Source organism: Leuciscus leuciscus (genome assembly GCF_965113295.1).
Source record: "Leuciscus leuciscus genome assembly, chromosome: 2".
Taxonomy (NCBI): Eukaryota; Metazoa; Chordata; class Actinopteri; order Cypriniformes; family Leuciscidae; genus Leuciscus; species Leuciscus leuciscus.
The window spans coordinates 16,937,982-16,954,038 of NC_138726.1; the positions used below are offsets into that span (position 1 = coordinate 16,937,982).

A 16,057-nucleotide genomic window follows, 5' to 3' on the forward strand; every position below is an offset into this window, starting at 1 on the left:
AATATGTTTATAAGCAACTGAAAAAAGCACAAATGTCAGAGCATGTCAGAACACCCCCAGGGCCCAAAAAAACGCTCAGACTCCAGAGGGTTAAGGTCCAATAAAATGTCATTATCTCAAAACTACAAACTTTTACATACATGCTGCTGACATATTATTGTAGCAGAGTTTGTGCTAAATACAGTGTAATCAGACTTTAGCCATGAAAATGTCACAAGTAACAGAAATAAGCACAAATGTCAGTGCATGTCAGAACACCTCCAGGGCCCAGAAAACACCTCAGACCCCAGAGGGTTAATAGTAGAGATAAAGTCCAAATCCATGTCGGGCCCCACAGAGGGGTAATAAAAGGCTTGGGATATTGGGCTCTCGAGGTCAAGGCCTTTATACAGAAAGAACTTGAGCCTGCAGAGCAGGAACCTCTGAATTATAAAATCTTACAAATGTGGACGGCGAGGACCAGCCGGCAGCCGCACAGATGTCTTCAATTGGTATACCACTGGACCAGGCCCAAGATGAGGCCATGCCTCTCGTGGAATGAGCTCTAATGCCAATAGGGCAAGGAAGGCCCACAGAAGCGGGTACCCGTTGAGGGGTCATACGTGGAGGGCCCACTAGTTGGGATGGGGATGCCAGATCGTCCCGTTCGCCTGCATGAGGAGGTCCCTCCTCAATGGTATAGGCCAAGGAGCTGATTCCAGCAGCTGCGCCAACTCTGGGAACCAGACCTGGGTCTTCCAGAGAGGGGCTATTAGTAGGACAGCACTCTTGCTTTTCCTGATCCGTTCGATGACCCGAGGGAGCATCGAGGCCGGAGGGAATGCATAAAGAGGGCCGCTGGGCTAGTTGTAGGCCAACACGTCCCTGTCTTTGGAAAAGAAGATTGGGCATTGAGAGTTGCCTTCTGAGGCAAAGAGGTCGACCTCTGCCTCGCCCAAAACACTCCATATCAGCTGAACCGTCAGGGGGTGAAGAGACCATTCCCCCGAGGGAACGTTGTCTCTGGATAGCATATCCGCAACCTGGTTCAGAACGCCTGGCACATGCGCCGCTCTCAGCGAGCGCAGGTTGGCATGTGCCCATAAGAGAAGGAGTTTGGGCATGGTGTGCAGGTTGTTCGACCTGAGACCGCCCTGGCGATTTATATAGGATACCACTGACATATTGTCCGTCCGGACCAAGACGTGGTGCCCCGGCAGGTTTTGGAGGAAGGCTTTTAAGGCCAGAAAAAAACGCTCTCATTTCGAGGCAGTTGAAATGCAAGCGCCTTTCCGGGCTCGACCAGAGACCGGAAACGGGCCTGCCCTCGAACAGGGCTCCCCAACCTAGGCGTCTGTTGAAATCACCTTCCTCCTCGAGACCACTCCCCATGTTCACGCCCGATTGGTACCAGTCGGCTACTTTCCAAGGAGCCAGGGCTCTGATACAGCCGTGGTTCACTTTGATGCGCAAGTGGCCTGAACGCCACGCATGAGCTGGTACTTGGGGCTTTGCCAGCGCTGCAGGGGGCCGCATGTGCAGTAGACCCAGTTGGAGTACTGACGAAGCTGAGGCCATAAGGCCCAGAATCCTCTGGAATGTTCTGAGGGGTGTGTGAGAGCCCACCCTGAATGAAGCCGCAAGCTGTTGAATGGAGAGAGTGCGGTCTGGCGTGAGCCATGAACCGAGTCGAACAGAGTCGATAACTGTTCCCAGCAAGGTTACACTTTGGCTGGGAGACAGTATACTCTTGGAAAAATTGATCCTGAGCCCAAGGCATTGCAAATGGCTGAGAAGTCAGGATCTGTGGGTCAGTAATTCGGCTTCCGATTGGGAGCCAATCGTCGAGGTAATTTAGAACGTGCATTCCCCGGTGTCTCAAGGGGAAAGAGCTGCGTCCATGCACTTCGTATTTGTACAAGGTGCCAGAGACAGGCCGAATGCTACTAGCTATTGAATAGTGAGGGTGCGGTCTGGTGAGAGCCGTGCTTTCATCTGTCTCGAGTCAATAACTGTTCCCAGAAAAGCTGTATGCTGGCTTGGGGACAGCGCGCTCTTCGCAAGATTGATCCTGAGACCTAGGCATTCTAGATGGCTGAGGAGGCAGGTTCTGTGCATTATCAGTTCTCCCTCAGATTGGGCTAGGACGAGCCAATCGTCGAAGTATTTCAGGATGCGCATTCCTCGATGTCTCAGGGGGACAAGCGCAGCATCCATGCACCTTGCAAAAGTGCAGGGAGCTAGGGACAGACCGAATGGTAGGACAGTATATTGATAAGCATGCCCCTCAAAGGCGAATCTCAAGAATGGCCAGTGGTGGTGGGCTATTTGGATATGAAAGTAAGCATATTTCAGATCCACTGAGAAAAACCAATCCCCCGTGCGGATTTGCGCGAGGATTTGTTAGGTTGTAAGCATTTTGAATGGCCGTTTCATAAGGGCCTTGTTCAGGTGTCTTAGATCCAATATTGGCCTGAGGCCGTCATCCTACTTTGGAACAAGGAAGTAACGACTGTAAAAAGCCCAACTCGCTTAAAGATAGGGGAACTGTTTCGATAGCTCCTTTTATTAGAAGGTTAAACAGTTCGGTGCGAAGGACGTGAGCCACGCTGCTTTTCACCGATGTCTTGAATACTGCGCGAAAGCGCGGGGGTCTGCAAGCAAACTGGAGTGAGTAGCCTCGCTTATAGTTTTCATTTCCCAGTCTGATACCTCGGGGATGGCCTGCCAGGCCTCGGCCCGTGTAGCTAGGGATTGAATGGAATCTGGGGGCGGGCCGCCTGGCCGCCCTGGTTGTGTGCGCTAGAAAGCCATTATTTTTGAGTGTGCTTGGGATTGCTGTTGAAACAGCATTCATTGTCAGAGGTGCATGCTTTGTAACGGGCCTGGTGACTGATTTTGAATACTCATTTGCTGCTCTGTTTGAGCTGTTGCTAAGACAGTGACTATCTGCGGCGGCGCACGCTTTGCAGCGGGCCCGTTAACTGTAATGATAACAAGTGTTTTCAGTAGCGCGTGCTTTGTAGCGGGCCTGGAGACTGATTTTAGAACATTTACAGCCGCCTGTGTGAGGGGGACTGTTGGGGAAACATTCATTTCTCGCTCTGTTTGAGCCGCTGTTAAAACAGCGTTCATCTGCAGCGGTGCGCGCCTTACAGCAGACCCGTTGACTGCTTGAGTCGCCTTTGAGGCAGTGCTTGATATCAGTGGTGCGCGTTTTGTTACGGGCTTGGTGACTGATGTTTGAGTATATCTAGCCGCCTGAGCTGTAAAGCTGTAAACACTCGTTTATGGCTCTGTTAGAGTCGCTGTTAAGGCATTGTTTGATGACATCGTTTATCCGCAGTGGTGCGCGCTTACAGCGGGCACACTTTTGATGTCAGTGGCGCGTGTTTTGCAAATGCACATGCACATTTCACAAGATATCACAGCTGGATTCGATTAAATCTGCAAGGTTTGTGAAATTATATCTTTATTTAGATATTCAGAGATTTGTTTAAATGATGTAGATGCGCATTTACTGAATATTGACAGTAAATGATAAAGTATTTTAGCCTGATTGTTTCCCTTTTCTGTTAAATAATATAAAAGCAAATGCTTTACTTTTTCGCATATCATTTACTTTCTTCGTTTACCAGTATTAGATATGACTGACAGAGATCGTAAACTAAAGACGGAGAACGTGAGTGAGTGCTGTGTGATCAGGCGCTGCCGTTCTCTTCTCAGGCGCTGGTGTTCTCAGAGCCGCCCGTCAAAATAAAAGTCCGGAGCGCCTTCAAAATAAAAGTCCAACACATCGGCCAATCAGAAAAACGTATCGGCCGATGTCGATATTTAAAAAATGCCAAATATCGGCCGATATATCGGCCTTGGTGATATATCGGTCAACCACTATTTCTAAATGTGTAGGCTTAAGCATGGTAATGAGGAGCCATCAATGGTCTTAACTGTAATTACAACCTTGTTGTAATTATAGCCTTAGAGTTAACCCTCTGGGGACCAAAAACGCGCCCCCGCGTTTTGCTCGGTTTTTTTTTGAGCAATGTAAAATAAGCTCAAACTGCTCTGTTAATTTCAGTGTTTCCCACACATAGACTAATTCGTGGCGGTGCGCCACAGAATCAACACCGGCTGCCACAAATTGCGTTTCGTTATAAAACATTTTTTTACGCTATTTAAAACACGCAGCGTGTTCATTCAGCTGCATTTCCTTTCCCTGCTCTCCCTCCGTCTCTCTGTCACTCACGCGTCTCTCACAAGCGATTTTTTGTCTCGCCAAAGCCTTATTTGATCGGTGAGTGATGTAGATGACTGCTGCGCTTGCTGGCAGCCTATTACTGGAAGAACGAGCAGAGAGAGGCCCGGTCGCGCGCGCGCACCCTCACCGTCTTCAAACTATCTTGCTCTCTCTCGCTCCCTCGCGCATATTAATCAAAATCAATTGAGAATTGACACGATGGTAAAAGATTGGAAGACCGAAGTTTCACGTGGAGCATTCGGGTATTTTTTTCCTGAATTACTGCTGGGTGTGTTGTGCTATAAAAAAAAAATTACGTTACCTTATCTTCTCTGAAAAGCGTTCCGCCCATTCAGCTGACATGAAAAACACTTTCAATAAACAAAAAAAAACTATGATGAAATGTTTTCTGTGTTGACAAATCTTGTGCTCCTAACTGCCGGGATAATCACACAACGCGTAGGCCTACAAGTCCGCTAATAAAACATCCGATTCGCGAACTAATGACTCCTTTGAACCGATTCAACCAAAACAATCTTTTAGTTAGACTGTTTGCGGTAAATGCAGTTGGGTTGTCGAGGTCAAAACTCGAAATAAGCTGTGAATCAAATAAACTTACTATAAATAATGTTATGTCATTTTTTACTCTTACACTGAATATTTGGATTTTGTGAAGGTGTGAATCATTTTTGATTAAGATTTAATATAATAAAGTTCTGTGTACAGATTATTAAACAATTACAATAACTATGGTTCATTTTCATAAGGCCAAGTACAAGTTGTTGTTGAGCTTTAAAGTCAAAACTTACTTGAATTATTGACCAAACAAAATGTTTTTTTGTGTAAATTGTGTTCCAATGACGGCTGATTGGAAAAACCTGGCCTTCAGATATTCCAAGAGATGACAGTCAAAATCCTAAAGCTGATGAACTTTTAAGGAGTAGGAAAATGTTAAGTAAAGGTTAAGATAGTCTAAGTTAGTTTGACTTCCCATGACACTTTGAAGTAAAACATTCTGTCAAATTCCAGGGGCTTAAAAAAATACATCATATAAGTCTATCCTATGTAAAATATTAATTGTTAACTAGGTTATTATTTTATTGCAGTTATGTTATCAATTAACTTTGCATGTGTGGATGATACCACAAAAGACAATTTTGCAAACAAAATGAACAAACAATCAAATAAATAAACTTTATGAGGGAGCATGTCCCAGGACACCCCTAAATGGTTCACACGTCAAACCCCACCACCGAGAATGTTCAAACAAAAACTACAAAACTGTGTGTGTGTGTGTGTGTGTGTGTGTGTGTGTGTGTGTGTGTGTGTGTGTGTGTGTGTGTGTGTGTGTGTGTGTGTGTGTGTGTGTGCGTGTAACAGCAGAGGCTAAACAGCTGCCACTGTGCAAAGCTTGTGGGCATGACAAACATGAGCGCATGTGTGAACGCTGGTCTCAGACTGTCTGCCTGTCTCTATTGCTCTTTATAATGTCAGTTGTCCATTTCCTGATGAACCGCTTCCACTTTTTCATCAGAGTATTTTTAAATCTTACTATAATCAGAATACAGAAAGTCATTTGGCCAAAAGCTTTTAGAGATCATTAACATGAATGTGAAAAGAAAGACAAAAAAACACTTTGAAGATTGAAACTAAATCTAAAGTTTCTAAAGAGAGAGAAAAAGCAAAAACTGGGGTTGGTGATTTAGAAAATCTATATCTAAATCTATACTATTATTATGTGTAACTGTGTAATTTATATAATTTAATTATAATTTACACATTTTTAAGAATGATAACAATATTCAAAATCTAATGTATACAAAGTTATTCAAAAATCACAAATTTTAATTAAATGTAGCCTAAATTTGTTTTATGTTTAGTTGATTTGTTATCATTGCTCTTCTCTTTTTATTTGACAATAGATGTTTATTTTGATCCTGAAGTGAACCATTACGTTTTTGGAAGGCACACTGGAGGCCTCTCTGCTGACTACATATGATTACTGAAATGTGTATTAGTTTAGATGTTAGTTAATAATTACTGCAAAAAATATGGAAAAAAAAGGAAAAAAGTTATGCTCATCCCCTGTGTGGCGGCCCGCCGGCCCAAAGTTGCAAGGGTGGTTTTCCGGCTCACAGGCACTTGGGGGGTGCGAGACGACAACCATTCAACCCGAAAAAAAGTTATATAACTATTCCAATGACTCCGAAGCTGTTCGGTTAAGGTAAAAAAGTGAGTTAGTTCACCTTTAATATTACTCTGTGCTCAAAATCAAAATTTATCATTATTTTTAAGGGATTTTGGAGGGTTTATTATAAATGATTTATCCATGCACATCATTATTTTGTTAAATTCATGTGCCACGTAATCTTTAATCAAAATAACTTCCTCCCTCATGCAGCGACTTCTCTTCTCTGATGACGTGCCTGTCACTCACATGAGATCCACCAATAGCAAACCACAGCCATCCCATCAATTCCCCATGATCAAAATCAAGTCCTGCCCTACAATTGTTCTTGGTCCAAAAGACGTTTCCCTCACATATACGTCACAATAGGGAGGAAAAGACACGATCACAACTTTTATTTCATCCCGACTTTAAATGTAAGTATAACCTTTTTAATTTGTGTAAAAAAAAAAGATGTTTATATTTGCCATCTTTTTGGACTGTTTGAGTTTAAGCTTTTAGCCTTAATTAATCTTGATGATTCAGTTTGACGGCACAACTGTGGGACAATTTAACAGTGGTTAATAATTTCAGTCAGTTGTTTTAAAGTGCTGCCATTTATGAATGTGTCTATCTGAACACAGAGTTTGCATGTTTTTATTAAATAAAGCGGTAATACTTTAGAATTATGTTCCATCATTAATTAATAACTAGACAGGAACATATGAGTAATGCAATGTTAACATACTAACTACTACTAACTAACAAGAAACTCAGATTAAGGAATTATAGCCTGGCTAACGTCAGACCTCTTTCCCATTGAGACGTGGTCTGGGAACCACATGTTCATTTTCTCGTATTTGAGGCGTGGTTTACGAATTAGTTTATTAGTTTATTAGAGTTTATTAGACGCTACGAATGTCTATCAAATGCGCCTGTACGTAGCTCATATAGCCAATCGTTTCAATTATACCAGATGACGTATGTAGAGCGAAAGAAATTCGACGAGGAAGAAGATGAAATAAACTTGCGTTCTAAACTACTTAGAACCATGCTTAGAACACTATCTAAGGCTGCATCGAAAGGTAACTTCGCGTCTGATGCCATGTTAGATCCATAGATATAAACAAACTGCTTCGGTGTGTCGCATAGACGTCGTCATCGTCTTGCTGCTCCCTCCCTGTTCTGTGATTGGTTCCCTCGCTGAGGCGGAAATCTAGTCCATGGAATCCAGGCTGCCTAGCAGCGTGAATAAAATCGCGTTGCGCACAAGGCAGCATGGGGAAACCCAGGCTAAAGGAATTAGTAAGTAATAGCGCTTAGTCAAATGTGGTGGTTCACTATTAGTTAATCAATAACTGCTATTTTTTCATACCTCCCAGAGAAATACTAAGAACTACTATATAGTTTTATACTATATAGTATAGTATTATATTCATAATTAATGTGAATAATGCATAATGTATAATTAATTCTAAAGTGAAGATCATGGTAACCCACTAGTAATTTTACCACTTTAAAATTAAATGACCAGTTTTAAAATGAATCGGTTACTATAGTGTTAATATTGCGTTACTCATTTGTTCCTGTGAAGTTATTCATTAATGACGAAACAGTATTTCAAACTGTTACAGACAAAGCTTCCCATCTATTTCCGCAGCAGACAGAAACTCAACATCCTTCACTGCCGCCTACATAGACAGTCCCTCACTGAACTGAAACCTCGAACCTCAATTTTTTCACCGAGCTCACTGCATTGCATTTTGAGATTGCCTTCTCTATGAGGGATACATGCAATGCTGTTTTAGTAGTTTGCTGTCATTTGAAGAATCGTCATAATTTATTGTCGCCTTCTTTGTCTACGTACTGCAGGTCGATCACTTGCGTTGGGAAGCTATAAACTTTCTTTCTCTCTCTCTGTGTGTGATGGTTCCTGATTATTCCTGTCATTTTCCCATCCGCTTCAGAACGGCCCAGCACTAATTAAAGCCTGAAGCTGCAAACGAGCTGACAAGATTTTACTACCACAGCAAAACTCACATACAAACTAAAATTAAACACCATCCCACATGTGACCACATACACATCCTGAACACATATAGACTCCTGCTTATGATCACAGATCACACACTGAACACTTGATGGGCGGCTCTTCATTTAAATGAAATTACCATACAAGCAAATTAGACGCAAAGATGTCAATTTGATAGTGCCTGCACAAAATGCTAATTCCAACCTGCCTGGCAGTCATATGCAAATACCGATCTAACGATCATCTTTATAACACGAAACAAATTAAACATCAAAAATCACAACAGATGCACAATGACCAGATAAAAGAACACGCCACAGGACAAATAATGTGATAAATCAGTTGTTTTGAGTGTAAGTGTACTTAAAGCAAGCACACTTTCAATACAATGTTTCTTAATACACTTAAGTTCACTTTTAAAACATGCACTTTGTAATAATATGCATGTAAAAAAAAAAAAAAAAAATTTGTTGGTAACACTTTTTTTTTTTAGTGTCCTTGTTACATTTAACTTGGTTACTGTAGTCATTACTATAAACTAACCCTAACCCTCTGGATTACGTTTTCTTTTTTAAAGGTTAAATAAAAAATTGAATGAAACTTATACAATTTAACAGCATTTTGTAACAAATGTAGCAAAAATTACATTTGTATAGCCCTATGAAATAGCCTACATTTTATGTTTTCTCAAATTCCATTTTATTTTTTACCAAATTCTGTGTTTTCCCATTTTTTTTTTCTGGATTCCATTTTAATGGTTTAATTAAATTGTAATAAATAAAAGCATGTCTAATTAATAGAATTCATGAAAACAACTTAATGTAAGTTTTTATTTTATTTATTTTTTTACAATAACTTAAAGACCCACTCCGATGAAAATCATGTTTTTCTAGGTGTTAACATGTTCTTGTGGTATTTTTCTGATGTTAGAGGACATATCTTGAGAAAAATAAGCTCAAAGTTGTATTTCTGAGTATTTCTGCATTCAAATGGCTGTGAATCAGTAGCAGACGCTAAAATGCCGGCTAAAATAGACTGGAGTTGTGACGTAGTAACTCCACTGGGCGGGGCCACAAGCTCATACTCCCCTCCGCCCCGCCCGCTCAGGTTCTGATGAGTAGAGAAGACGATGGCGGATCAATATGTGCGGTAGCGGGTTGCAATGCTAAGAGGAGAGATATTGGTATTAGCTTTCATGCTTTACCAAAACATGTTGCTGTGAGAGATGAATGGATTACGTTCCAGGGTTCCAGACTGCGACCATTTTTTGAGAATGTGCGAGTTAAAATTTTATGTGGTCGCATTTGTGCGAGTGCATGGTCATGTACTACTCAGTTAAATTCACGCATGATTTTTCCTGCATTGAACTTGTTTTAGCACCCGCCAATGTGAATTTTTGTCCCGCCAAAGTCTTATTTGATCGGTGAGTAATGTAGATGAACTGCTGCGCTTGTTTAAATGAAAGAACGAGCAGAGAGAGAGACCCGGACGCGCGCGCGCGCACTCTCTGTCTTCGGAGCCAGGCGAAAATGTAAACAAGACCTCACCGTCTCCAAACTAAGCGCTGTCTTGCTCTCTCTCCCTCGCACATATTAATCAAAATAAATCGACATGGCGGTAAAAGGTCGGAAGACCAAAGTTTCATGTGGAGCATTCTGAGATTTTTTTTTCTTTTTCTGAATTGCCGCTGGGTGTGAATTGTGCTAAATAAGGTGCCTTATCTTCTCTGAAAAGCGTTCCGGACATTCAACATAAACATAAAACAACACTTTAATTAAACGAAAAAAACTATCCAGTGATGAAATGTTTTCTGTGTTGACGAAGAAAGAAAGAAAGAAAGAAAGAAAGAAAGAAAGAAAGAAAGAAAGAAAGAAAGAAAGAAAGAAAGAGGCTGTTGCTGCCTATGTATCTCGCTTAAGCCAACGGCTCCGCCCACAACGCAGAGGCGAATTGCTAATGAGCTACTGCCGTTCTGCTGAAGCGAAGTCCCAGAAAACGGCACAGGTTTTGTGATTTTGGCTAAAAACGGCATAATCATAATTCAAAGACCACTGAGAATGTTTAAAAATAGCTCAAAATATGATCGGAGTGGGACTTTAAGGTCGTAAGGCTATATCTCTGCAACGCTTTAGCGTATTCAGACCAAACTTGGGACATGTCATCACAAGCATGACCCAACTACTGGTGAGGATTTATGAAAAATAGCTCTTTTTTTTTGCTTAAAACTTCTGAATGGTTTGCCCAAAAATCATAAAACTGGTCTCTTATAATTCAGTGCAGCATACTTAGGCGAACAATACCACATTTTTCCATATTGCCCATTTTGGGCGTCAATTCTGTCATAAAATGCTATATTTTATGAATGCATTAACATATTGTTACGAAACTCGGTATGGGTCATCATGACCACGCCCTATTTAAAAAGTTTATAATGAAAAAAAAAAGATCTTAATAGCTTTTGATTAATTTTGCCTATTTTAATGAAACTGATCTTGATAGATTCCTTGAGTCAGAAATCAGCGATAACAATGATGCCATATTTAGTCGAACGTGCTGTCCACCATTTAGAATTTCTTTGAAAACCTACTTTTTCTAACTCCTCCTAGACCCTAAGGTCAGATTTTCACCAAAATCAGCTCAGATCAATTTCAGCAAAAAAGTTATTTAAACCTTTGTGTTTGGCCAAACCATTCTGGAATAACGCATCAACAATTTATTTTTATTTATTTTTTCCGCATCAACAACTTTGATGACATGATACCAAGCTGATTTTGAGGCTTTAACTCTACAATCCTTTGGCATATTGACATCAAACTTTGTATGTGTCATTGTCTCCACACATTGACCACACAACATAGATTTGGTAATAGCACCACCAATTGGTCAAATGAAATAAGCAATTAAATCATATTACATGTAATCGAATTTATGATTTATGATCAAGACTTAAGTTTGACAACTGCCAGACATCAGGGCACATTCAGGAGGCCAAGGGTCCTACGTCACAACCAGCAGTGTTAGATTCAAACTATCAAACACACAACACATCTCACTCTATGTGGTCTGAACTTTTATGGCGCTTTTAAGTCTTCTGTGATGTTTGAGTCAAACAGTAAAGAGAAAGAGGGCAAAGAAGATTATAGTATAAATAGGCAGTTAAAGGTGAGACTTACACTCGCCGTTGGTGAGCAGGACGGAGGCGGTGAGCAGCAGGAGACAGTGTCGGACGGAGGGTAACGCTACAAGGACGCTTGGCACAGGCATGATGTTACAACTCACCCGCTTGAGTGTGCCAGCTCACAACGCTCCTGCAACGCTCTCACAACCTACAGACAGAGAAACGCAAATGAATAAATCAAAAGATATTTTCTATTTCATGACTCTGAAATAAACCAAATGAAAACATTTTTATAATTTAAGGCAAAACACTAAAGGCAAAACACTACAAGCAAAACCATTGTTTTGTTTTTTTATTTCCATGCACTGGTCTGTCTTGAGTTCTAATTTGCTTCCATAACATCTCCTCTTTCAGACTAGTGGGGAAAAAAAACATTCAAAACACATTCAGTGTCTATTACACTATCTGTTTGCTGTAGATTTCAATTGCAATACAATTATTTTAAGGCTATTTTCTCAAAATTCGTTTTATCTCCAATTCAGTAGCACTTACACCAAACTTAACAGTTTTATTCCCATCTGTATTATAATTTTTTTTTTTTTTTTTTTTTTTTTTTTTTTTTTACAGAGGGGTTTGTCAATATAACATTCAGCATGATTTCTATAAAATTATTCCTAAAAACATGGCGAAAAAAATATGTGTTTCTGTTGGTTGACAATATTTTCTTAGAGTGTGTTCACACTTGTAGTTCGGTTTGTTTGGTCTGAACCAAATAGTCCTAGTCTTCTTAGCATTCAGATTGGCATTTTAACACCGAACCTTAAAGGAACACTCCACCGTTTTTTGAAATAGGGCTTATTCACTTTCTTTCCTACATTTAGATAGGTGGGCAAATGCATTTTTGTCTCAGTGCATGCATTGTTTTAGTTTGACAGGGTCGGCGCTAGCTTAGCTTAGCACAATGAATGGAATCCTTTGTTGCCAGCTAGCATGTCCTGAGTAAAAGTGATATAAAAAATTTTTAAAACCCACCTAATTACTGCTTGTGGCCTGCGTATTCACAACAAGTACAAATAGTGATGCAGATTAACACTAGGCGATTTCCTAGGCAGATATTGACTTATATATTAAGGACTATATTAGGGGGAAGCACAGGCGAAGCACTGCTACTTGGGCGTGATATCTCTGCGCCCAAGAAGCAGTGCTTCACCTGTGCTTCCCCCTAATATAGTCCCAAGTCAATATCTGCATAGGAAATCGTCTAGTGTTAATCTGCATCGCTATTTGTACTTGTTGTGAATATGCAGGCCACAAGAAGTAATTAGGTGGGTTTTTTAATTTTTTTATATCACTTTTACTTAGGACATGCTAGCTGGCAACAAAGGATTCCATTCATTATGCTAAGCTAAGCTAGCGCCGACCCTGTCAAACTAAAACAATGCATGCACTGAGACAAAAATGCATTTGCCCACCTATCTAAATGTAGGAAAGAAGGTGAATAAGCCCTATTTCAAAAAACGGTGGAGTGTTCCTTTAAGGCATAGGGATATGTTTAGCCTACAACCTGATTGGTCGGCTTATATGACATATTGCCTATTTTGAGACGGAACTTACCGAACATCCAAAACAACGCTGTGTGCTGAGCTAAATGCGCTCATTGTATGTGTGTACCCTGCATATGATGGTATTTTGACCAGCTGAGAACTCATGAAGAGCTTATAAAATGTGTAGTCAAAACAGTGGCAGGATCCCTCCGTCACACACACAAACAAAGATCTGCTGCAGGGAGATATGGTTCTGATCCCTGTACCGAACTTTTATGAGCAAGAAAAAACAGGTATGCTTGAGCATTCTGTCCTTTTTAGGGTCTCATCTTCCCGTTTTTGGTTCGTTTACATGTCTTTGGTCCGTGTTGCTTTCATATAACATTCGAACCGCACCAGAGTTCATTTGGAAGCGGAATGAGACCCATCTTTTCAGCGTTCTCGGTCTGCTTGTTTGATGCGCACCAGTGTTCAGATGACATGTTCAATAACACTTGTTCAAATGAAACACACTAACAGAGCCATCGCACCAGGGTTTGTTTTAATCGAACCAAACATGCCAAGTGTGAACACAGTCTTATTTATGGAGAGATAAAAAGAGATATCAAAAATCCCCTCTGTAAAAACCTTTAACTCTAATATGTTAACAAAATGAAACGAGATGTTTTAACCTGGCTTTATCCAGTGTTCATATTTACTGTATGTTCTGAAAATGTAAGCAAATAAGTGCATATTTAATTAGATAGCCTAATGCTAGTTTTGCATTTCAGAAAACTTGTAAAACAAAACATTTGTCTTGATGTACTTGTGATTAATCAACTGGGGAAAGTATCTATTAGTTACTAATTTTACCCTATTCACCTATAGTGATTTGTAGTGATGCTCCGATTGATCGGACGCCGATCATGATCGGCCGATATTGGCAAAAAATAGCTTGATCGGCAACCCCCAAAAGCGCCGATCAAAAAAGCCGATCACGTGACGTAAATAACTCGCGCAACTTTTCCGCATGCGCGGCAACACAACAGCAGAGCAGAGCTTGCTTAACATTGGCAAAATGAGTTCTCCTATGACGGCAATTCAATGGCAATTATAAACGAGCGCACAACTGATGCTGGCGCGCGCGGTAAATGATATTCGCGAGAGGATAACAGATCTACGCGCGAGGAAACGGGAACTTGCGAGCTCATTCAAACCCTGCGCGGGCGCATGACATCTCTGCCCTCGCGCGCGCGCATGATCATTCCCCACACTCTCGCGCTTGATCTCCTCTCGCCTGCTGATTTTGCTCGCTCGAACACTTTTATTTTTGGCAGTCGAGGGGCGGGACTTACTGTTTTAATAACCTCAAATGTCATTGTCATTATTTTATTTTTTGGATCTGATGTAGTTAGTTCCTCAACTACATCCATTGTAGTCTGCCTGACCCCTCTTTGTTTTGAAAAATTATACTGTGCCTTATTTGGAAAAGGTGGCCTACAGTAGCCTTATGTTATCTTGTTTTCTAACAACAATTAAATAAATATTGGTGGTTCTTCAAGATTTTCTTGACTCTAGCATATTTCCATTCTGTGATCGGCAGTGATCGGCAATCGGCAGATCATGATTTTGGTGATCGGTAATCGGTGATCGGCCCCAAAAATGCTGATCGGAGCATCACTAGTGATTTGCTTTAACAAGCTTTTGCCTTGGAAATCAGAGTGCAAAGCTCAATGTTAAACACACACATGCAGACACACTGTTGGTGAAGCTAACCACAAACTCACCATTCAAATGAGTGAGTTTACAAGCTACAAACAACCTTTAACAACTAGGTGATGTCCTTAACTGTTTGTAATAATCACTTTGTCATTGAAGAGATGTAAATGCAAATGTAATCCAAAGTAAAACACACTCATTTATATAAATGATTTATACACAGAGTTGCCATTCAGCAGTAAAACCTCTTCATCTCTACGGTACAAACACAGACGACGCAGACTTCTGTTCCCACCGTACGTGCTCACACACGGAAGTCAGAGTTGGCATGCACTCGCCGCCTGCTGACCAATGTCACACGCACTGCCACGCTTGCTATTTCCGTTCACGATACCATCACTGGCTCTGGCTGTTACTTTATGAGCTCATTTCGACTCTGAGCACAAGCATTCATGAATGCAAGATGACAGTCTGTGTAATATTTGTGTGATTAATTAATAGTTCAGATATCAGCTGCTCCCGTCTTGTGTATTGTGGCACTTTTATTCCAAGCTTTTGTTGGGAGAGTGAGACAGACAGTGAGACAGACACATCCATTATGTGTGTTTTGTATCTGTTCCTGATGAGCCGATTCTTTGTTGAATATGAATTTCCATCACGCTCACACACAGAGCAAACACTCTCTCTAGAAATCTGACAGATAAGTAATACCGCACGTCGCCCACGTTGGCAGGCGATTTGTAAATAAACGAGAAAATGGCCGTGTTTTTTTCCCTCTTCTTGTTACTCATCTGTCTGACATTGATCCAGAGAGAGAGAGAGAGAGAGAGAGAGAGAGAGAGACGGACTCAATTGAAAATCACATCAATTCATTCACATGAGGGAACGTCTTTAGTGAATGGCTCTGGATCTCCTGATAGACAGAATGAACTTCAGGGTTCTTCACGCCGTTCTTCTGCCATGGATGGTGTTATTGTTCCTTATTAACATACACGCAAATAATGCCTTTAACAATCAAAACATGCTGCTGTGTTTTTTTTACCAAGATAATACCAACACTGGGATGAATATTACAGTTCTGTTTCCAACATGTTGTTTCCAACATGCTGTTTCCAACATGTTTCCAACAATATTTTTTAATCTATAATTAAAAAATATTAATTATAGATTATGCATTTAGTACATTTAGCAAAATCAGATATTCCTGCGAACTGCCCATAGTAAACAACTGAATAATCCTTTTAAGCACCTTGGGCTGCATCTGTCAGCTGATTCAACTGAC

General features: G+C 40.8%; 1 protein-coding gene across 6 annotated transcripts in view; it reads right to left on the reverse strand.

The window, feature by feature from the left end:
- LOC309484770 (receptor-type tyrosine-protein phosphatase delta) overlaps window positions 1-16,057 on the reverse strand; it is a 666,889-nt gene that overhangs the window by 143,772 nt on the left and 507,060 nt on the right. For all 6 annotated transcript variants that reach the window (XM_082151147.1, XM_082151149.1, XM_082151148.1 and 3 more), the window contains one exon: window positions 11,589-11,741. In XM_082151147.1, the coding sequence (XP_082007273.1) occupies window positions 11,589-11,679 (91 nt within the window). In that variant the 5' untranslated portion in view covers window positions 11,680-11,741. The remainder of the gene's footprint in view (window positions 1-11,588; window positions 11,742-16,057) is intronic.